The sequence below is a fragment of the Nannobrachium achirus genome (assembly GCF_963921795.1).
Source record: "Nannobrachium achirus genome assembly, chromosome: 5".
Classification (NCBI taxonomy): Eukaryota; Metazoa; Chordata; class Actinopteri; order Myctophiformes; family Myctophidae; genus Nannobrachium; species Nannobrachium achirus.
Window position 1 is genome coordinate 68,580,972 of NC_137814.1, and position 24,511 is coordinate 68,605,482.

Consider the following 24,511-nt stretch of genomic DNA (forward strand, 5'->3'; position numbering starts at 1 on the left):
GCTTTTGAAAATTCAAACTTCAAACGGGCATAAGTCATGACTCGTTTCGTTTGAAGACATGCAACTTGTTACACGCGTGCTTTGACTCAAGCGAAAGACATCTGTGTCGTTGTTAAGTAAGCTCCGCCCTTCGATTTTCCGCCACTTTGAGCAGTTTGTAAAACGCGTAAACCCGCTTTTATTCTGGAATTTTCGCGTCACGTGCACAAAACTTTTTTTACGTGAACTTTGGACCGATATCTAAAGATCTGTCAGATCGGATTTCTTTAACATTGAAACATGCTTTTTTAAATAATTCAAACAATATTGCATTTTTATGCAAATTATTCTTCTGCCTCTAAAACATACAAGCAAAGTCACATTTTCATGACAAAATAGTGTAGAGGGTTAGTTCAAATATCACTGAAACCAATCTTACCCCAAATGGCCAAAGGGGGGCGCTATATAATTTTGAGCAGTTTGTAAAACGCTTAAACCCGTTTTTATTCTAGGATTTTTTTTGCAATTTGCATGAAACATTCTACACGCAATCTAAGGACCTTTATCTAACATGCCTATGAAGTGCACACAAAAAAATTATAAAATAATAATAATAAATATAGCTGCAAGCAGCGATAAAGTGTCCAAAGCCAAAAACACCTCAAATCATGAACACAGCCTGGGATGTGCGTGAAATCTTGCAAGCACATTCCCAATAGGTCAAGGAACAGATACCAACCTTCTCACATTGGCCTGTTATAGCGCCACCAGCGGGTCAACTTTTGCACAACACATTTTTGGAACAAAATGGACCAATCTTTGACGTCAGTAACGTCAAAGAGAGCACTGCCTGCGATCTTGACATTTTGTGCTTTTATAGCCATTGTTTTCCGGCTTGAAGCGAGCCCACAATTGTTTCGAAGGAACAATATTTTTCTAGTTATTTATCTATCAGTCATATCATACTGTAGACGGGAACTTCGGTTCCTTTCTACTCCTACATACTTAGTGAGAAAATGAAAATAAAAACATCAATGTGTTCAGTTTACAGTGGCGAAGTGTGCTATTATTTTCTATAGCAATCGGCCAAATGGTGGCGCTGTAGGAAGCCTTCGAAAGTGCGAACTTTGAACAGGTATAGCTCATGCTGTGTTTGAGTTACAGTCATGAAACCTGTATACACGTATGCGTCTCCTCATGCCGAACAACTTTTACCTTCTAACTTTTGACCTCTGACCTTTAGGTCTCCCACAATTCGGAATTATATGAAAAACAGTAAAAATCTATCTCCTCCTGGGTTTTTTTCGATACGCGCACAAAACTTTTTTCACATAAACTTTGGACCAATACGGTCAAACTAATCTCGGCGGATTTCTTTTAAAGTGAAATATAATTTTTTAATAATTCTATCAATATTGCGGTTTTATGCAAATTATTCTTCTGCCTCTAAATCATACATGCAAAGTTACACGTTCATGGCATTTGGCAAAGATGTGGAGGGTTAGTCAAAGTATCACTGAAACCAATTTTATTCCAATCGGCCAAAGGGGGGCGCTATACGAAGCGTTTGAAAATTCAAACTTCAAACGGGCATAAGTCATGACTCGTTTCGTTTGAAGACATGCAACTTGTTACACGCGTGCTTTGACTCAAGCGGAAGACATCTGTGTCGTTGTTAAGTAAGCTCCGCCCTTTGATTTTCCGCCATTTTGAGCAGTTTGTAAAACGCGTAAACCCGCTTTTATTCTGGAATTTTCGCTCCACGTGCACAAAACTTTTTTTACGTGAACTTTGGACCGATATCTAAAGATCTGTCAGATCGGATTTCTTTAAAATTGAAACATGCTTTTTAAAATAAATTCAATGAATATTGCAGCTTTATGCAAATTATTCTTCTGCCTCTAAATCATACATGCAAAGTAACATGTTCATGGCATTTGGCAAAGATGTAGAGTGTTAGTCCAAATATCACTAAAACCAATCTTACCCCAATTGGCCAAAGGGGGGCGCTATATCATTTTGAGCAGTTTGTGAAACACTTAAACCCGTTAGGATTTTTTTTTGCAATTTGCATGAAACATTCTACACACAATCTAAGGACCTTTATCTAATATGCCTATGAAGTGCACACACACAAAAAAAATAATAATAATGAATATAGCTGCAAGCAGCGATAAAGTGGCCAAAGCCAAAAACACCTCAAATCATGAACACAGCCTGCAATGTGCGTGAAATCTTGCAAGCACATTCCCAATAGGTCAAGGAACAGATACCACCCTTCTTACATTGGCCTGTTATAGCGCCACCAGCGGGTCAACTTTTGCACAACACATTTTTGGAACAAAATGGACCAATCTTTGACGTCAGTAACGTCAAAGAGAGCACTGCCTGCGATCTTGACATTTTGTACTTTTATAGCCATTGTTTTCTGGCTTGAAGCGAGCCCACAATTGTTTCGAAGGAACAATATTTTTCTAGTTCAGTGTGGTATCACGCACCGAAAACAGCCGACCTCCAAGCTTACAATGCATCGTAGCGCGACACGTTGTGAGCTTGGAGGTCGGCAATTTTTTTCCAGCAAAAGACCCTTTTAGAAATGCCAGCCCCTGCCTCTCTAACACATTCATGGTGTAAATCAATGTTGTATAATTATCTTTCTCCAGAGTGTACTCTTCGAGCCCTGCTGACCGCTCTCACCAGTTCTCCCAGTTCTCCCACTCAGCATCTGGAGCAGGAGCAGGCTCTGGCCAGACAGTTTGCAGAGATCCTCCATTTCACCCTGAGGTTCGACGAGCTCAAGGTAGGGCATTCACCAAATATTCGAATATTCGAATATCAAAGTCACTATTCGACGTTGTTCACTGAAGTCGAATATTCGCTTATTTTTATTTTCTCTTTAAAAAAGATATAGTTTATAAAGCGTGGCTAGATAGGAAGTCATAAGAATGAGTTGTCAATGCCCCTGGTGGATGAATGTGTTAATGCTCTATGCCAGGGCTTCTCAAACCTTTTTAGGCTGTGACCCTCAAAATAAACATATTTGAACTGGGGACCCCCACCCTGACAAGCACTTGAAATTGTAGGTATTACATTTAATGTGACTCGGTTCCACAGATAAATATTGTGAAAATAGCAGATCTACATGCATGTAGATCTGCTATTTTCACAATGTTCGCCTCTTGCTTACTTAAAGGGGTACTGTCACCTAAAGGGGTACGGTCACTTTAAATAGTCATGTTAAAATATGAATTAATATTTTTATGATGTCATTGTGGGAATGCGCAATTATAAGCCAATCAAATTATTGACTGTACTTAGACTACTTACTGTACTGGTCAGCTGTTGTTGGGGGGCGAGGGGCAGATTACACTGTGACATGAGTTTCAGACTATTTCAGACTGTTTTCTATCATACTATTATAATTTCGGGGTGTGTCAGCAGGCCTTTAATATTTGACAGTTTGGCGAGTCCTGTCGAATATTCGACTATTCGAATACTTTGAATACTCCTCTCCTCTCCTCTCCTCTCCTCTCCTCTCCTCTCCTCTCCTCCTCTCCTACAGTCTTGTAGTGCTAAATTTGGAAGTGGGGGCAACGCCCCACGCACGCACATGCACGCGCGTCAATGCGCTTGCGCGCAAAAGTAAACGACAACGGTGCAATTATATTCAATATTTAATCGTTTTGTAGAAAACACAACATAGCTCATAAATCTTAATTAAAGAGTCTCACACGATGTTACTTTGTGCTTTTCATTTGGACATAAGACATTTAAAGGAGTAGTTCACCCCCCAAATGACTTTTTTTCTATTGATTACTCATGGCATGGAGAGTAGAGTTCAATAATATTTTTAGTTTTTTGTCACATTCCTAAGACAAAAATGTGATAACAATAAATTTACCCCCATCCGGAATCAATGGGGGTAAATTTACTCAAATCAATTTTTTGTCTTAGGAATGTGACAAAAACCAAAAAATATTATTGAACTCTACTCTCCATGCCATGAGTAATCAATAGAAAAAAAGTCATTTTGGGGGTGAACTACTCCTTTAAACAATGTAGTCAATATTCAATCATCAATCATTAATGCATTATATAACAAACGGTGAAAGTGGTAAACGCATGTTTTGGATAGCACATTAATTCTTAAAAGAAATGAACCAAAAAGATTGGAGTAAGTTCCCCTGTTTAGTTATAACAACTGCCAGAGTGGGTCTGGGTTATCTGACACGACAGGCTGTGCCACTCTGGTTTGAGTGCTTGTGGCGCGATGCGTTGGCAACCAAGTCCTTACAGGGCTCTGGTTTCCAGAACCGGAGCAGAGGTCCATGCTGTACTGATGAACATTAGCTGACACACGTTCTGGATGCAGTCGCAAACGTAGTGATGTTATTATTATATTAGGTTCATCAAACTAAAGCCACTCTCGCATTCTGCTGAGCTGCATGGGATAAGTTAACTAGTAGCATGAGTGCACGTTGAACGCTTGTTTCACTTTCTAAATGTTTAATAAATAGCAAGAATAGCGCATCACAATGCATGACCAGGTGTTGTGTTATGAGCTTGCATCACCAACGTTTGAGTGACAAAGCAGGGCGTTCTTTATTTGTTTTAATTCTGTAGTGAATGGTAAATGGTGCATTTATATAGTGCCCTTGTCCAAGGCGCTTTACAGAGATTGTACATTACATTAACACATTCACACACACATTCATACACCGATGGCAGTCTTGCTCAAGGACTCTTTGACACTAATTCTGGGGGAGCCCGGGATCGAACTGGGAACCCTTTGGGAACCCTCTGTGTTCTAAAACGGCAACTCTACCCCTGAGCCACTGCAAAAAAGTTTACCTTGAAATATGGAGATACGTTTCTGCAGTGATATGTTTGTCATTAAAACAGATTTTATACTTTTGTTTTTGGTGTGTGTGTGTGTGTGTGTGTGTGTGTGTGTGTGTGTGTGTGTGTGTGTGTGTGTGTGTGTGTGTGTGTGTGTGTGTGTGTGTGTGTGTGTGTGTGTCAGATGACCAACCCAGCCATCCAGAATGACTTCAGTTACTACAGACGAACCATCAGCCGAATGAGGATCAATAATATCAATGTAAGGATAAACACACACGCACATGCACGCACATGCACACACACACACACACACACACACACACACACACACACACACACACACACACACACACACACACACACACACACACACACACACAACAACGACCTCACAAGTATAATTAAACCTGGTAGCACTAAATGGTGAAGAGAATTAGGCCTTGGGAATGACGTAGGGACACTACCTGTAGACCATCTGTGCAAGTATGAGGTAAAACAACCAGCAGGTAGAAAATGACAAAGGATTGACTTGGAACTCCATCTTTCAGGGTCGGCGTTTTTTTTGCCTACAGTATGTGATGAGTCCCTTCAATTCAGTCCCCTGGATCAATTTCATGACTTTTGCTGTAAAAGTAAAACTACTGACCATCCATTTCATGAAGAGGACAAGTCAAAGTTGTGAAAAACACTGGATGGTAGCCTAGTTGTTATACTGCCTCAGACACTATGCCAACAATACGCTTATGGCAAGCAATGCACACGTTTTTATATGAACTACATCCATTTGTAATGTGTGCAATGGACTCCGATGCTCGCCTTAAAACGGCTTGCCCTAATTATTTTCCGCTGACATCATGCCAGCCACTCGGTGGGACAGTTCTGGTATTTGTTTTACTGAATATAAGGTTAGAAATAACTTTAGGGTTAGTTTAACTGAGGTTAAGATTAGCAATAGGTTTTGGCACCGTTTCACTGAGGTTAAGGTTAGGAATAAGGTTAGGTTTAACCGCTTAGGCATAGTTTACAGAGTTTACGTTTAGGAATACCAGGCAGAGAACGTTCTATCGCTCCACCGGATAGACGCCAGAGGCGGTTTGAGGGCGAGTCTTCTGGTATTCTCTTGAGTCGAGTGCGGTGCTGCTGAGTTTGACATACAGTAGGTTTCAAGTAGGGGTGGGCGATATGGTCATAATTATCGTTGAGACGATACAATTTCTCCACGATATGCCTTTTCAGAGATATCGTATATATTGTGGTACAATTGAGGGAGCCTTGTAAAAAATCCTGTTGAATCCTACAGAGATCATACAGAGATTCATTGCAGAATTCAATTTAAACCTGCATTTTGGTCTAAAATTCTAAATCAGTAGTTCTCAAACTTTAAAATGTCAAGGTCTTCACTCAACTCTGACAGTATACAAATGAAACCAAAAGGACATTTGGTTTCATTTGTATACTGTCAGAGTTACATACTTGTAAAGTTCAATTTAGACCTCCCAAAAGGAACCCAGAGAGTCTAGTTTTTGTCAAGTAACAAGTAAAAAATAACCATAAAAAACAATCGTGATAAAATTGTGTATCGTGATACAGCTTGGGAAAATATTGTGATATTGTATACTATTTTTCCATATCGCCCACCCCTAGTTTCAAGTGTTGTTTGCAAAGTTCAATTTGTTTTGGAGTTTTGAGCCGCATCTAGAATGGTTTAAGCGGACTATATCAAGTGGACTATCCATGGATGTTAGGATAGGATAGCAGATTGAGACATTGTATACTTTTTTGGTAATACTTGCAGTCTTGCTTTGATGGGGAATTTGAAAACAGCCTCACCAATAGCCAATCAACACGGTTTGGACTCTGTTTGGCACAACCAAATAAAATGAGTCTAGCCTAATTTTGTACTGGTCAGTACAACAGTAACACACTGTGGTTGTACTGGTCAGTACAACAGTAACACACTGTGGTTGTACTGATCAGTACAACAGTAACACACTGTGGTTGTACTGGTCAGTACAACAGTAACACACTGTGGTTGTACTGGTCAGTACAACAGTAACACACTGTGGTTGTACTGGTCAGTACAACAGTAACACCCTGTGGTTGTCCTGTGTGTTCCAGAACCCAGACGTCCCGGTAGAAAACACCACTGACTGTTTGAGCACCATGGCCTGTGTGTGTAAAGTGATGCTGGAGACACCGTGAGTTCAATACCTTCTAATGCTGTCTCACTTACTACACACATGTACACACTCACTCACACACACACACACACACGAGCGAGAGAGTTCAAGTTCCAGTCAGTTTATTTTCTGTTTACATAGAAATGTGTTGTAATGTGCAACAAGTGCCAGCCTACGAGAAACACTAAAAGAAATACACCACATTAAAAAACACATAGACACATACAGACTTCAACACAAGACCAGCAATAAAACAAGTCCAATTTTCCACAACTCTCAATTTTCAACGACTCTTTACAAGAGTCGTTTCACCAGTGAGGAGACAGTGTTGTAATGATGATATTCATATTGTTACAGAGAGTACAAGAGTCGTTTCACCAGTGAAGAGACAGTGTTGTAATGATAATAATAATATTAATGATAATATTAATATGTTTACAGGGAGTATAAGAGTCGTTTCACCAGTGAAGAGACAGTGTTGTAATGATAATAATAATATTAATGATGATATTAATGTATTTACAGGGAGTATAAGAGTCGTTTCACCAGTGAAGAGACAGTGTTGTTGTGTCTCAGGGTGATGGTGGGGGTCATCATCCTCTATGACTACGTCCATCCTGCTGGAGCCTTCGTCAAGACCTCCAACATAGATGTACGTATGACCTCTGACCTTACGGGATGACCTTTCACCTCCCTCTGACCTTACTGTATGGAACACCATGAACTTCACCTCCGTTTTTCATACTTCTATAGTTTACAGTTTATGCATTTAGCAGATGCTTTTAATCCAAAGCGACTTACAATAAGCAGGTAATGCACATCACTATAACAAGCAAGATGATATGTCAGTGGTACAATATAAATATAACAAATGCATAGGAATATCAATCTAGAAAAAACAATAATATAGGTCAACCACGCACCCAATCAGTAAAAAACTTTTAAAACCTAATAAATGCTAACTAGCTTCATGTATGATCATCGAGGGAAGGGGAGTGTTACAGTAGTGCTATGGGTTTAGGTGGAGTCTGAAGAGGTGAGTCTTCAGTCCACGGAGGAAGCTAGGAAGTGATTCTGTTGTTCTAAGTGCGACAGGGAGTTTATTCCACAGTTTGGAGGCCAGGAGGGCAAATTGTCTAGGCCTGGAATTTCATCATTTTAGGGGCAAGGCCACTTGGCTTTTGGGGTTGTCCATTTTTTGAGGGCACAAAGGTCAAATGCCAGGGCAGGAAGGCCATCAAATAAAACAAGATTTTAGTCCATTGAAATAATTTGTTGAATTTAAGGGTTAGGGATGATAACCTGATCTGGTATTTACAATCTGATCCATGCTCAGCCCTGCACCAATCAAAGTTACTGGATTGGTTTAAAGATGGGGACTCTGGGGAAGATTTCAGAATCTCAACAAAAGACACTGGTGTCTACATGACAAGAAAGAGACACTGGTGTCTACATGACAAGAAAGAGACACTGGTGTCTACATGACAAGAATGAGACACTGGTGTCTACATGACAAGAAAGAGACACTGGTGTCTATACATGACAAGAAAGAGAATGGTGTCTACATGACAAGAAAGAGACACTGGTGTCTACATGACATGAAAGAGACACTGGTGTCTACATGACAAGAAAGAGACACTGGTGTCTACATGACAAGAAAGAGACACTGGTGTCTACATGACAAGAAAGAGACTGGTGTCTACATGACAAGAAAGAGACACTGGTGTCTACATGACAAGAAAGAGACACTGGTGTCTACATGACAAGAAAGAGACACTGGTGTCTACATGACAAGAAAGAGACACTGGTGTCTACATGACAAGAAAGAGACAAGAGGAGAAAGTGCCACAGTCAGCTGGGGCATTAAAGGATTAGTTCACCCCCAAAATAATTGTTTTTCTATTGATTACTCATGCCATGGAGACTTGAGTTCAATAATATTTTAATTTTTTTGTCACATTCCTAAGACAATGATGTGATTCTAGTAAATTTACCCCCATTGATTCCGGATGGGGACCCAAATGCATTCGGGTAAATTCATTGCACTCACATTTTTGTCTTAGGAATGTGACAAGAAACAAAAAATATTATTGAACTCAAGTTTCCATGGCATGAGTAATCAATAGGAAAAAAAATATTTTGGGGGTGAACTAATCCTTTAAGGCCACTGTGGCCTCAGGTCATGCCATTGGTTTGAGGGGCACAAGGCCAAACTGAGGGGCAATGGCGGTTTCCTGCCCTGCTTCCAAGTATGAAAAATTGAGGTTTTCATACTTTTGTTTCGGGGTGAAAAGAGATAATGTTGGAAAATGATCTCCTATAATAACATTCCCAGAACAGGGATGCCACGTTGAAAGTGGTTAATAAATGAGTGTTGCATTAAACAATAAAAGGCTTATCTATGCTGATAGACATACTTAAGTTTAATCTGCTAAAACAAGTCAGAGTTGGGGACAATAAAATAACTGAATGTGAGGTTCAATGTGAACACTAGGGGGTGCCAGTTACCAACCTCCAGTCTGAACTTTCCAAACTTCCCCTGTGAAGGTTGACAGAATTACAGTTAGAACACAATCCTGGATGAATTATGATATTCTAAAAGACATCAAGTCAAGAAATTGTCTTTTTACTAATGTATGAAAACCAGAGATGAGCAACTGATCAGTGAATATGCAATGTTTTATAATGAACAGCGATCAGATCATTGTTGAGAAATAAACCTTGACAGGCCTTGATCACTGTTTATTATCCTGCTTATTACACCTCTACTTAATAAAGCAATAAGACATTTGGCCCAAAATGAAACCATTATTATTATTTTGTATTGTTCAGGTTGAAGATCTTCTCGCCCCCCTAGTGGCGAAAAAAAGAACCTCTGGGAACTCAGATTCGGTTGAAGAAAATAGTTCATTAGATTGTGCCAGGTGCGTCCACCAGCACACCTGTGATGTGTGTTGTGATGTGAGATGTGATGTGATGTGATGTGTGTTTAGATGTGAGATGTGATGTGTGTTGTGATGTGTGATGTGATGTGATGTGTGTTTAGATGTGAGATGTGATGTGTGTTGTGATGTGTGATGTGATGTGTGTTTAGATGTGAGATGTGATGTGTGTTGTGATGTGTGATGTGATGTGAGATGTGATGTGTGTTGTGATGTGTGTTTAGATGTGAGATGTGATGTGTGTTTTGATGAGAGATGTGATGTGTGTTGTGATGTGTGATGTGATGTGATGTGATGTGATGTGATGTGATGTGATGTGATGTGATGTGTGTTTAGATGTGAGATGTGTTGTGATGTGAGATGTGAGATGTGATGTGTTGTGATGTGAGATGTGATGTGTGTTGTGATGTGTGATGTGATGTGATGTGATGTGATGTGATGTGATGTGATGTGATGTGTGTTTAGATGTGAGATGTGATGTGATGTGATGTGATGTGATGTGATGTGTGTTTAGATGTGAGATGTGATGTGATGTGATGTGAGATGTGAGATGTGATGTGTGTTGTGATGTGATGTGAGATGTGATGTGTGTTTTGATGTGAGATGTGATGTGTTTGTTTCAGATGAAAGGGTGCATCAAGGTCCTGAAGGAACAACCTCCAAACAGTGTGGAAGGACTGCTCAACGCTCTCAGGTTCAAACACACATCTTTATCTTTTATTATAAGCTGTTATAATGATAATGATAACTCAGTACACTGTATCCTCATCAAATCACTACAGAAAGGTCTTCAAACATCAAGTTTTACATACGGTATCTTAACTCAATATTGAGTTAGCTCTAATATGACGTCAGTGGGAACAGATATTGATTGATTATTAACACAATAATCAATCATATTTTCATTTGAAAACATTTATTTTCCCTTCATGAAGATTCTTGATTTAATCTTCATTAACATTAGACATTTCAAGGCTCAATATGCAAAGTCTTGTTATGGTTATGATGGAATAGAGAGTAATTGTTACTAGTAAGACACCTCAGGGTGCTAAATTCAAACTGTCAACTGAATGACGTAAATAAATCCTACCAGAACAATGTAAATAGCTCAACAAAAGTAATATTTGTAGTGTATTATTTCCAACTTCAATGCTAAATGCCACTTTCAATGCCACTTTCAATTTCATTTATTCAACTCTTAAACACACCCGAAATAATTTGTAATCAACTGCAATCGACTAATCAATGGCTTAAATATTTGCACAAGATGTGGCTAAATCTAAGGAATGATCAGAAAAGTTCAGAGAAGAGATTATTGCTTAGTTCAGAGAAGAGATTTGTACAAAAGAGGAAAACTATTGCAAAGGCAATGGATGTTCCCAAAGGTACGGTTTTGAGCATAGTTCACAGTGTTAACAGTGGCTACACTATTGAACCTAATTTTCAGAGGGGTTTGAATAATTTCGAGCACAATGGTAGGTTGTGGGTTCAAATCCACCGTGGCTTCGTCGGGTGGAATGCGAACTCAATTGGTCCGTGTTCGGGGGAGGGGAGTCAGGCAGAGAGGAAGGTGATATTTGTCATTGCATGTATAGAGCAGTGAAGTTTGACGTCATTTACCCATCCTTGGTTCAGGTTTTTTCCCCCCATTCTGAATTCCCATAGACTTTTTTCATATTGCATCATGTAAGAACTGTGTTCCAAACATAAACAAATGATCTCAGTGGTTTGACTCATATGGATATGAAGAATCAACTGATGGTGAGAAAACGCCCTAATGTTACTGTCGCCGAATTAGTTACATTTTCGCTAGAAACAGGCTTTATCAAATATGAGTGACTGACTATCATAAACCACACAGAGCCACCTCGCTGACAATATCGCAAAGACCGTTTGTTTATTGTTGGACCACAATGCTTATATGAGACGATTTTAAGATGACCCAATGTTATTCTCCATAGATAAATTACTTACGTGAACCGGGGGATGAGCGAGTCATGTCTTGACTTCACTGCTCCTACTACGGACTGAGGGGGGCACCTGTCAGCAGGGAGTGTTGGGTGGGAGGAGTAGGACGGCTCTCTGTCCAGTGACAACTAGGGATGGAGCTCTTAAAATCTTATTGATAATGAGCAACTTATCGATCCTGCTTATTATTGGCCAGTTGTTGCAACTGTGAGTTTGTGGCTGACCACCATCTACGAAGATAACAATTGACAAAAGTAACAATTATCGTTAAATATCATTAAAACAATCATTCATTAGTGTGCAATAAGTGTTAAATGACTTTATATTATGGATAGTACTGTAATAATTTCTTGATCGCCTTGTCTTGATTGTTTAAACATGACGTCATGGGCCGCTATGCTCGATAACAAGCTTGATAAGCCCACAGCGTATTGATACCGGGTACTCAATAAATGTGTTATGGGGTTATCCAGCTACCCTTGTTTAGAGCTCCATCCCTAGTGACATCACAGACATGTGTGTTTGGGGAGGAATTCATTGGCATAAAGGCTAAATGAGCAAAAAAAAAACAAAAAAAAAATCTAGAAAAACGATTTAAATGATTTATGAATCAAATGTAGATTGTATGAACAACATGTATTTTCTCCTCAGGTACACGACCAAACATCTAAACGACGAGTCTACCTCCAAACAAATCAAGAACCTGTTGTTGAATTAACGAACCACTGGAGCTGTGTAACTGGTATTACTGTACAATTTACAATTTAGGCATTTAGCAGACGCTTTTAATCCAAAGCGACTTACAATAAGCAGGTAAAACATAAATACTGTACACACAGTATGTATGAGTGTAGCAGTGTAACTGGTACTATATTATGTACATGTGTTCGTCTGCGGGGGAAGGGAGGGGCTTTAATATTTTGGTATGAATTTTGCAACAACATCGAAACATAAACTTGGATGTGATTTTTTTGTTTTTGTTTGTGAGAACCAGCAGTGTTGGGCAGTAAGGCGTTGCTAGTTGCTAGAATTGCTAGAAACGCATTACTATTATGACATTACAAAAGGAGGACTTCACCACTTTTCAACCTATCTTCGTATAATTGGTCCTCACTAATGTTCATGAAAAAAAGTTCAGAAACCTGTCTACCATTGACATCATCGATGGGGAATCCAAGCTAATAGAAAATGTAGGCTTTCTCTCTGTGAAAAGTTACAATGTTATAATGTAAGCCATTGTTCTCGCGATTATAACAATCTATATATGTATAGCTTTTTTTTAAATCTGCCAATCGATGTCATTGTCAGACTTTTTTTTTAACGCCTTATAAGAGAGACAGACAGAGTAGAAAGAAATTTTGCCATTTAATCTTGAACATTAGTGAGGACCGAAAAGTGGTGAAATAGTCCTTTAATTCCCAGTAATGAGCAGCATAATTAATTACAGTGACATTTCAGTAATGATGGTAGAGTTGATAATAATCAGATCTATTAATTAATGACTAACATTTTAGTAATGATGTTACAGTTGATGATAATCAGACATAATAATTAATGACTGTAACATTTCAGTAATGATGTTACAGTTGATAATAATCAGACATATTTGGTCCCATGGGGTTTCTAGCTTCAGCCAGCTGAGGGCTGAGGGGTGGGAGGAGCTAATAGGTTTCAAGTGCCTTGCTCAGGGGCCCTAGGCTTCAACGCCAGCCTGACAGAGTGTTGCGAGTTCCAATCCCGATCCCAACGATCTTTGCTTGCGTGTCACTCTCCCCATCTCTCTCTCCCCGTTTCCTGTCAGTCTACTGTCCTATCAATAAAGTTATGAAAGCCCCCCAACATGTATCTTAAAATATATATTTTTAAATAAAACAACTTGCTCAGGGACACCTCGGTACCATTGCCAGGTCTGGGAATCAAACCTGTGGCCTTCTGTTTCCCAGACTGCCTCTCCACACATTCAGCTGTTAGTCTCCTCAGTTACAGTTAGCCTTCCTCCAAAAGTAACAATTACCAAAGATGTAATTACAAATGTCATGGGGTTTAATGTAAAATCAGTATAACGAGTAATGTTTTCAGGGAGTGAAAAAGTAAAGTAATAACAATAGCCTACTTTTGAAAGGATTAATGAGTAATATATTACTTATATTGTTGTTGTCCAACACTGGTGATAACATGAACAGATCTCTGTCTTCAAAGCAGTTTCTCATCGTCATAAAAATGTTTCTGACGCCGTCTTTATTCCTGACATTACAATGTAGCAGGAGCACCTTATGTTCATATAACTGATACTCACTCATTATAATATTATTATATTATATCTTGTCTGCAATCGGTCCTCACCATTTCTGTCTACTCTGTCTCTCATTGGAGGGCTGTGGGCAGTTCAGAAACCTGTGATGTCATCGCTAGGCAGGGTTAGTCATTTCAAACAACATTTCCAAACTATTTATTACTACGTGATGGCTTCCCGTTCAGCATGCTAACCTTCCAGCAAGAGAGTCAGTTTCTGTGAAGAGCTTCTTTAATATGAATCCACATCACATTTACACCTGCTATTAAAGGACTTTCTTTTTTTTACAACAAGGGTTCATATTTTATGTAATTAAAGAAAAGAAAAGATGAGTGTTAAAATGGTTGGGGACATGCAGACATCCCAACCTGGAGATTTTTTTTTTTTTTTTTTCATTTCCGGGAGGTCAGTGCCCATGTGCGTGCCCGTGCGGGTTTTCCCGTGAATGTTTTTTCTTTTTTTACTAAAAACGGTTAAAACGGGTAGGCACGGCAGCAGCATTAACCTTGATAAAGTCAATTCTACGATGTCTTCTAAATCCTAACAGTTTTGTGAAAAACCTATGTTGCTATATCACTGGTTCTCAAACTTTGTCATGTCAAGGACCCCCAAACGATCTTGCGCGGCGGCAGAATGGAACCATTTTAGGCTTAATATAATAGGCTTAATATATGGCAGGACGTTGTACCCATTTGGAAGAAGGTTATGTCACTCTCACTTCACTTGACTTTGCACTCAAGCTCAACACAAGCATCGCGCAGGCTGACACACGCAGCTATTATGTCCAGTTGTACACCAACCACCCAGTGTTAACCGACAGTTATTGTCCTGTTATTTTATTCATATTAAGCAAGACGATCAGTCATCACAAGAGAAACCTCTGTTTACTGTCTGTTGTCAGCTGATTATCCTTCACGCTGGTGAGTGGAGAGGGCAGTCTCTGTAATCTGAGACCAGTGGTTGGTCACTTTTACACGCCCACATCTCCCAAAGCCAAAGACAATCATTCATTAGTCATTCATTCTCCCGGATATTTCCGACATTTGCGTCAGCGGTCGGGATTTCCGTGAGGTTTAGTGCCACTCGCGGGAGCCCTGGAGGAAACACTGATTTCCGGGAGACTTGGGATGTCTGCATGGGCATGCGTACAAGTGACTGAATATGTATTTTTAGACACAATATGGGGGCTAGTAACACTACTAGTCACTTCTGCCCATGAAATATTGCGGTGCATCTTCTTGGGAATGGGCTTATTGTGTCTAAAAAGACATATAGCCGCTTGCCCCCAAACACTGAAACCAAAAACATTAAAATCGCTAAAACGGTAGACAGCAGTAATTGAAAACATTTTAACACTCATCTTTTCATTTCTCTAATTACTGTATGTATGTGACAGCATGGTATTAATTGATATTTAGTTTTATTGACACAAGTCTCAGGTCATTATGTTGCTAACGAGTGAGTGGAGGTTGCTAGTTTGAAACCGATGGCACCAGGAATCAAATGTCACTTTGTTTTCTTGTTTTAATGTTTGACGTCAGACCACTGGACATTTAGTTGATCAATGGTACTTTACATAAATACGGTACATACAAATACATTGGAGAAGATATATATATTTTTAAAATAAGCGTTTGGAATTTTATTTAAAAAAACATCTGTGCTTTTTACTCTTTTATACATAAATGTTTAATGTGGTACAAGCTAACATTTTGCTTTACTTTGAGATGTGTCATTATTGGCCAAATAAAGTTTTTGTTACATGTTGTTTGATTTGTTCCAGTTTGAAAAGAATCATACGTCACATTTAATACAGTATAACTGTTAATGCAAACAATACATACATATGAAGATAGCTTGAACCTTGGGATAGCTGCACACTGATCACATGGATTTTAGGTTAACTAGAATTTCAGGTAACAGTGACCTGAACATCTATATTTCACTGTTCAAAGCAATGGTCCGACAGGGCAGGAATTTCAGGGAGGCCATGAAGGCCACGGCCGTCGTTGCCCCTCCGTTTGGCCTTGTGCCCCTCCAAAAAATGGCAATCCCTGAGGCCACAGTGGCCTTAATGCCCCAACCCAGCTGACTGTACTTCATTCTCCTCTGTCTTGTCAATATGTAAACACCAGTGTCTTTTTTGTCATGTACTGTAGACACCAGTGTCTAACCCATACATTCAATTAATTATTTAAATGGACTAAAATCTTATTTGATGGCCTTCCTGCCCTGGCATTTGGCCTTTGTGCCGTCAAACAATGGACAACACCGAAGGCCAAGTGGCCACGCCCCTAAAATGATTATAGTTATGGCTAGGGTTGCCACCTTTCAGAAATTGAAATAAGGAACACCTCTTCTGGGCACGCGGTGCGTGCGTTCCGTGCACGTGGCACAGCCGCCGGCCGGCGAAGAAATGCAGTCCCAAACCCATGAAATGCATAGAATAGTTATAACTATAACACACAACATGGTATAACCTATATTGTATTTTTGCTATGTTTGATTTGTTCTTTTCTTATTTAAATAAAAAATCACACCCGTGTGAACTGAGCGGTGGTTTACCCACCAAAAAAAATCGTGGGATTTCACATCGCGATTTCGGTTTGAAAACGATTAACCAGCACTAGTTCTTTTTTGCTTTTAAAGCGCAACGGTGATTGACAGCGACATGCAGTGCATATGCAGACAGGGGCCGGGCTAGAGGAGAGGAGAGGAGACGAGACAGTAGGCAGAGCGTAGAGCGCACCGCAGCGACTGCGAGCCACCTCACAGGCGGTCCTTCGTGCCTCTCCCTCCTTTTGCTGTCTTTTCCTGTGTTTTATTTCATTCATTATTGTTAAATTCTGTGTTGAGGTTTGTGTGACAGACCTTTATGGGGCATTTGGTTAAATACGGAACAAACCGCGTTCCGTATTGGTTCAATACGGAACGCATCTTTTAATTGTCCAATACGGAACGATTCCGTATTATACGGAACGGGTGGCAACCCTAGTTATGGCCATTTGAAGTGTTAGACACTGATGTAACGTAATGTGACCATTCATTACCCACTAGTGAACAATGTGTGTTGTTTAGTAGATACAGTATATAGAGTAGTAGTGTGAGTTCATGAGAGCAGTGAACAGTGTTTAGTAGATATATAGTAGTAGTGGTAGTTCATTACAGACCAGTGAACAGTGTTTAGTAGATCTATAGTAGTAGTGGTAGTTCATTACAGACCAGTGAACAGTGTTTAGTAGATCTATAGTAGTAGTGGTAGTTCATTACAGACCAGTGAACAGTGTTTAGTAGATCTATAGTAGTAGTGGTAGTTCATTACAGACCAGTGAACAGTATTTAGTAGATCTATAGTAGTAGTGGTAGTTCATTACAGACCAGTGAACAGTGTTTAGTAGATATATAGTAGTAGTGGTAGTTCATTACAGACCAGTGAACAGTATTTAGTAGATCTATAGTAGTAGTGGTAGTTCATTACAGACCAGTGAACAGTGTTTAGTAGATCTATAGTAGTAGTGGTAGTTCATTACAGACCAGTGAACAGTGGTTGTTGTTTAGCAGGTTTGTTGTAGATCGGTGCTCCTCCACAGGGTGACTCACCAGTCCATCCTACTGTGGAGAATAACCCAAAACAGCAGATCTAAGCGATGTACTAAAGAGTATTTAAAGTTGATATAATTAACTTAATGACATGTGTTATTGTAGCTGTTAGTTCATATATTGTAATGATCTGTTTGTTCATTCAAAGAATCACCATGACAACCACTTTATAAGAAGAAAACACATTTATTTTGGCCCCCAAAAAAAGTACATACATTCACACCAAGTCAGAACCACTACAGTACATGAGTTACAATGAATACAAACTCATAAGTATAAATGAATAGATAAATGATATACATTATTCCTCATAATACAATCCTGTGTGTGTGTGCGTGCGTGCGTGTGTGTGTGTATATACAACATCAAGGGTTGCAGAGGGCATTAACACAATGAGAGTACATAAAAATATAATCAAATGTGTAAAATAAAAGTAAAAAATAAAAACAGTTATATACAGTATAATGAGGGTTGGAGAAAGTAAATCTGCTCCATCCTCTAACAGCCCAGGACGCTGCAAGTATTAAAGGAGTAGTTCACCCCCAAAATGACTTTTTTTTCTATTGATTACTCATGCCATGGAGAGTAGAGATCAATAATATTTTTAGTTTTTTTGTCGCATTCCTAAGACATAAATGTGATAACAATAAATTTACCCCCCTTCGTTCCGGATGGGGACCCGTTTCGAAACGGGTCCCCATCCGGAATCAATGGGGGTAAATCGAATCAATGGGGGTAAACTCGAATCAAATTTTTGTCTTAGGAATGTGACAAAAACCAAAAGATATTATTGAACTCTACTACCATGGCATGAGTAATCAATAGAAAAAAAAAGTCATTTTGGGGGTGAACTACTCCTTTAAGTATACTTTTACTCCAGGATCTTTTTTCTTTTTTGTTTAGCTTTTAGAGTGGTGTTCCTTGAAAGAGTGGGGTCCATGAAAGGGTTCCTTGGGGTCCTCAACTAAAATGTCAATTTGTTGAAACCAAATTGACATTTAAAGATCTATAACAAAAGTCATTATATTGTCATTTTAGAAATGTGCAATGCACTTATACTGTATGTTGGTTTGTTTACTGTTAAGCCAATCATCTGAGGACCCCCCAAAATATGTTTTTTGAGGTCCACTGTTTTAGAGGACCTGACACTGTACGATTGTCATCCACTATGACAATAGCGAGTAGCAACAATAATAATCTAAAACTCATTATTGTATAGATCTGTTCATAAAGCAGGGTTCCATACACACTTAAACCTTACAGTATATTTTGTAAAAGTGAAAATAACAGATCTACAAGCTCACAGATCTATATAACATTTCAACTGTAACCTTTAACCCATTTACACCTGACGTAAGTTTTCTGAAAAACCTCAAATATTATTCAAAAATGACAAAAACAAACATGTTGCTACATACTGTACAAAGTGTACATGTACTGTACTACACAAAAACGTGTTCCCAGCCTGAATGGCAGTAAAAATAAAGAACAGTTTCTCCCTCAGAGCACAAGTCTCCTCCAGGTCTGTAAGATCTAGAAGGCAGTCATAGTCCATATGAAACATGAGTCTCATACATCGCATGTGTGTGTGTGTGTGTGTGTGTGTGTGTGTGTGTGTGTGTGTGTGTGTGTGTGTGTGTGTGTGTGTGTGTGTGTGTGTGTGTGTGCGTGTGTGCGTGCGTGCGTGCGTGTGTGTGTGCGTCTAAATGACTGGATCCAAATATATGTACAGCATGTAGTTCATCACAACTAAGAGCTGATCTACAAGCTCACGTTGTGATGGTTGTGATGTTAGATCTGCTCATTTTGAAAATGCTTGCCAGTAACCAGAACATCCAATATTACCCACAATGCTTTGTGTGTTGAGTGTGAATGCAGTCAGCGTTTAGAGAGTCTTTAGGAATCAATCAGGAATGAGTTGAACATTTAATATTAATCTGATCATCTGAACAGCAGGTTCTTCTTCAGAGTGTTGATGACATCAGGGATCTGTTGCTCGTAGCCCGGTGGTGCAACCTGAACTCACTCTTTAAAAGTAGTGATAGTACGAATTGCCACATTTCCCTTCGTACATATAATACGAAAACGGACATTCTTTCGTACTATTCATACGAAAAACGCCCCCATTCAAATCGGCGGCGCCGAGGGTTCCCGAATGGAAACGGAAACAGCCGAACAGGCCGCCAACTGTGTCTCGCCCGTGATGATAATAATAATAAAACTTTATTTGTATAGCACCTTTCATGACATGAAATGCAGCTCAAAGCGCTTTACAGAGCAGAAAATGAAGCACAATTGCTTAACAGAAAAAAGAATACACATGATTACAATAAATCTGAGAAAAATAGTAATTATAGATATTTAAATTCAATTTGCAGCACTGATAACGCTTCTGTAATGCATTTTTTGTTTTAAACACTTTGATGGTCAGGCCAGCCTTTTTTTAAATTAGTGTTTTATAATAATGACAGCTGATTAGACCGCTTGATTAGATTATTCATTGATAAAATATAAATATTTATTTTAACCCGGAAGCGGAAGTTGACTTGTTGTGTTGTTGTGACTCCACCCCTGAAGCATCCAGCTCTGTGTGATGCTCGATAGCTAATAGTAGCGTTTCGTTGGACTCAGAGGACATATATACGTTTACATGTGGGATCGTTTCTTTGTGGTTGAACCAGTGCCAGTGGTTGCAAGGTGAGTTTGAATAAATGGATGTTTTTAAATCGTTGTTCATCACGTTTCATAGGGCCATGTCTCGATAGTCGAAATTATTGCGTTCAGATTGCTAGATACAGCTGTGAAACATTAGCCGTGGTAGCACAACATGTTAGCAATCTTCTACTAGCAACAGAGCTAGTTAGCCATTGTTTGCTACCTGCAACCTTAACCTCGTTAAAAACGAATGCAGGTTAACCTGTGGGAAACATAGAACCTGGGGAACATAGGGTGGACCCTGTTTTCTAATTGGAGTAATGAGCTGTTTGCTGCAAATCGATCGTGTCTGTGTGTAGATTAATTAAGCCCCATATCTTTGATTGAATATTTTATTGTAAATTAGCATAGGAAAAGGTTAATCTAGCGTCAGCAGTCTTTCCTAAGAGGAAAGCCTGGTATTCTTTTACAACGGGCCGTTTGATCCGGTCTAGGCGGAAACAAAGCAGAAGAAGCGGCGTTGCTTTGTCCCCCACCCCCACCCCGTTTTTCCCCCACCCCCACCCCGTTTTCCCCCATTCCCTATTAAAATGTTCGAGTAGCCTATAATAGTTTAGTCTTGCCAGTTGCTACGAGTTGGACCAAAAGATGCATATACTAAACGGATTGTCTAAAAGCAAAACTACCCCACATCAAGGGGTTATTAGGTAGGCCCAGAGAGTAGGGGAATTTTGGGTTAAACTGTTTCCGGTTTGATAGTTCCGTCCAAATTGTAGTACTAAAGGAGTAGTTCACCCCCCAAATTACTTTTTTTCTATTGATTACTCGTGCCATGGAGGGTCAGACTTGAGTTCAATAATATGGACCCAAATGTATTAGGGTCAAAATCAATGGGGGTACATTTAGGGTCAAGAGTCAGGTAGATTTGACCCCCTTTGATTGAGCTTGTGTCCACATCCAGAGCCTTGCATTTGGGTCCCCATCCAGGGCAATGCGTTTGGGTCCCCTTCCGGAATCAATGGGGGGTACATTTACCTGTGTGTCTGTCTGTGTGTGCGTGCGTGCGTGTGCGCGCGCGTGCGTGCGTGCCCACCCCTGCTCACGCTCACCGCACAAACGGCACACATGTAAGGCGGCAGCCTCTGTGTGTGTGCGTGCATGTGCGTATCCCCTCTACCCCTCACGCACGCACATGCAGCGCCTGTGTGTATGTGTGTCTCCCCCCTGCCCCCCTCCCGCACATGCAACGCCTGTGTGTGTGCCTCTGCCTCCCATCCCCCTACACCCCCTGCCTAAAGTGTATTGAGATAACCTGTTATGATTGACACATTGAATTGAACTATAATAAAAAATGTTGTCTTAAGAATAAGACAAATACAAAAAAGCATCATTGAACTCAAGTCTCCATGGCATGAGTAATCAATAGAAAAATAAGTAATTTGGGGGGTGAACTACTTTAAGGACTAGTTTCGCCTGGCCAGACTGTTGACTCCGCGATTTGGAAATGCTCCTGTCATACAGTATGACTATTTAATGTGTGGTTTCTGATCCCGACTGGATCAAAGCCCAAAATGTGAAGCGATCCCAGGGCCAGGCTAGGAAAAAGTACAGGGGGAGGACAGTACAGTTCACTGCATGGATGCACCTGGGACGTATCCTCAGTGAGGTAGCCCACGGTTTCGGTTCTCGCAACCTCGTACCCCTCGCTCAGGTGACTCAGTGTCATGGTTTGCATATTGGGAATAAGTAGTCACCACAATAAAAATAATTCAAATTCCAAAAGGAATGCCAGTCACTCATAGGTGCCAGTCACTCACAGGTACAAGCAGCAATATGTGTGGCATCCTTTACATCTGGCGACAAGCTCGTTTTGGCTCGCTCGGCGGTGTCTCACGTGGACCACGTTGAGACCACGTTGAGACGGCACGCCTCCGCCGCCTTCTCAGAAAAAAAGCGCTACCTTAACTAAACTTAAACAGTGTTTTGCATCACGCCATATGTCCCACAGGTACATAGGTGAGAGCAGGAGTGGACGTGGTGAGACTTAGGAGGACCCCGGCCAGGTGTCAACCCACAGAGCCTAGTCCTTCCACGTGACAGACTGCCCCTCCCAGTCCTGGAAGAGTAGTTTCGGAGAAGCGGATTGTGTGGCCCTGTCTTTCCCTAATCGGGTACGAACATACATGGTAAAAGCTGTTTAAAAGAAAGAAAGAAGCCCAGGAATCTGGGAGGGTTACTTCAGTAGCCATATGGTATATGTACTACTGTGTGTGCATGCTGCTGCAACAACATTGAGACTTGGGTATTTACAGAAAGTGGTCAAGGCCGATGCTTAAGCTCATATTCATTACCGGGGTTAGATCTACAATTACTTGCAGGAGGTTGCATGTCACCAACCTGTAATGTTGGTAGTTATTACATCCAGTACATAGTAGAATAGATACACTAGGGTCTAATTATATACATGGTAATTATGTCCATAATGAAGTAGGTACATAGGTGTAGGATGTCCTACTGATTGACGCCTGTGTGTCCCACAGCACAAGATTTTTGTCAGGTAGTTCCCTGTGATGATGGATAGTCTCCTCCTCCTGACTGCCATCTTCTCTGATAGACATTGTAGCTCCCTATAGTGTGTGCCAGCGGCTACGTCATTGTAGTCCTTAGCGGCCATTTCTTGGGTCAAAACACAGGTGTTTCAATTGTTTGATTGCATAGAACTAATGTTATAGTCTAATCAGAACACCTGTGTAAGGCTGTGTTTACCCAAGAAATGGCCGCTCTTAGAACTACATTTGGCCCACCCTATACAGACATTTGTTAATATATTTATCCTGTTGGATGTCTGCTAACGGCATAATCTGTCAGTACTACAGCCATATTACTGTCAGATTCTGCTGTTGTGTGTAGGATGTTGTTTAAGAAAAGGGAGGGGAGTTACTGTATTGGTAATACTTCAGTGTGTCATAACTTTTTTTATTTATTTATTCCAGTAAAATGTCAACTCGCAAAAAGGCGGAGTCGGTGTCGGATAAGGACAGTTTGGAAGCACTTGCTCTGCTCGCAGATGCATTTATTGAGGCGGAGGTAAGTTACATTGTCGTACCTAAATGTGTAATTAATTTTAACTGTTTTAGATGCCTATTTCTAAATTATCATGTCATTTGTCCATATAGGGACCCACCAGCCAGCAACCTGCAGTGACAAAGCCAGAAGTCGCAGGCGGTGAAATAACCCGTTTGAAGAGAGACGCAGATGGGAAGCTTCTTCCACCTGAGAAAAAACGAACAAGGACAAGGACATCTAATGGTTAGACTCCATCTCATAAAACGAATGGCATGGACTAATTATTGGAGAGTGGTGTTTGATTAGGTACAGGTTAATCGTTAGATGGTTTTATTGTATTTATGCTGCCTAAGAGTATTTGGTCTAATGTGATTTGCTGTTTTTACTTCCAAACAGTTGGTGCATCTACATCTACTGCTGGTGCATCATCTACTGCATCATTTACATCCACTGCATCACCAGTTCTCGGCAACCAAGAACCTGGTAAGTGCTTTGTCTTCTTCACTCCTCAAAAGAAGGCTGTGGCAGTGGTGTTGCAAGTAAAGGTAATTATGTGTTTTTTTTTTTCTCTCCTTAAAGAGTTTAATCTGCAGAGGCTAGAGGAGCTCGTACAGGACATTGATGTGCAAGATGTTGTCGAGCAGCCAACGGTGTCCGATTGGACCCAACGACAGAGCGATGCACAGTCATCTTGGCAAAAGGCACGAACTCAGAATGTGGACAGCTTGTTGTCTGCAGAGAAGACGGTCAAGATGATGTGTAAACACTGTCGTTTGAGCGAAGCTGTAATCCGTTGTGGGGACTGTATGCCTATGGATTGGTTTTGTGTTGAGTGTGACCGTTTGGTTCATGAACATCACACTCTGCACAATAGGCAGACCACAATGTTGGGATACTATAAATACATTCCCCCAACGGAGTCGGTGAAACTCATTGATGGTAAACACACCATTTGTGAGCAAGGTTTGTCTCTATTTCAATTAACA

The 24,511-nt window shown here is 40.2% G+C and overlaps 1 protein-coding gene and 1 pseudogene across 2 annotated transcripts in view; both read left to right on the plus strand.

The window, feature by feature from the left end:
* The first annotated feature begins 2,690 nt into the window (after nucleotides 1-2,690).
* The window catches only part of LOC308284505 (CYFIP-related Rac1 interactor B-like), a 218,603-nt pseudogene continuing 196,782 nt past the window's right edge, over nucleotides 2,691-24,511 (plus strand). The window contains exons 1-2 of the transcript XR_013963345.1: nucleotides 2,691-2,779; nucleotides 5,003-5,080. The product of XR_013963345.1 is annotated as a CYFIP-related Rac1 interactor B-like (transcript). The remainder of the gene's footprint in view (nucleotides 2,780-5,002; nucleotides 5,081-24,511) is intronic.
* On the plus strand, nucleotides 6,556-12,653 carry LOC308286124 (CYFIP-related Rac1 interactor B-like; the record flags this gene model as incomplete). The annotated part of the gene is made up of 5 exons (XM_080727080.1): nucleotides 6,556-6,561; nucleotides 6,940-7,019; nucleotides 7,527-7,653; nucleotides 10,567-10,637; nucleotides 12,563-12,653. 5 exons carry the CDS (start codon nucleotides 6,556-6,558, stop codon nucleotides 12,627-12,629), a joined length of 351 nt encoding a protein of 116 aa, XP_080583206.1. The 3' UTR covers nucleotides 12,630-12,653.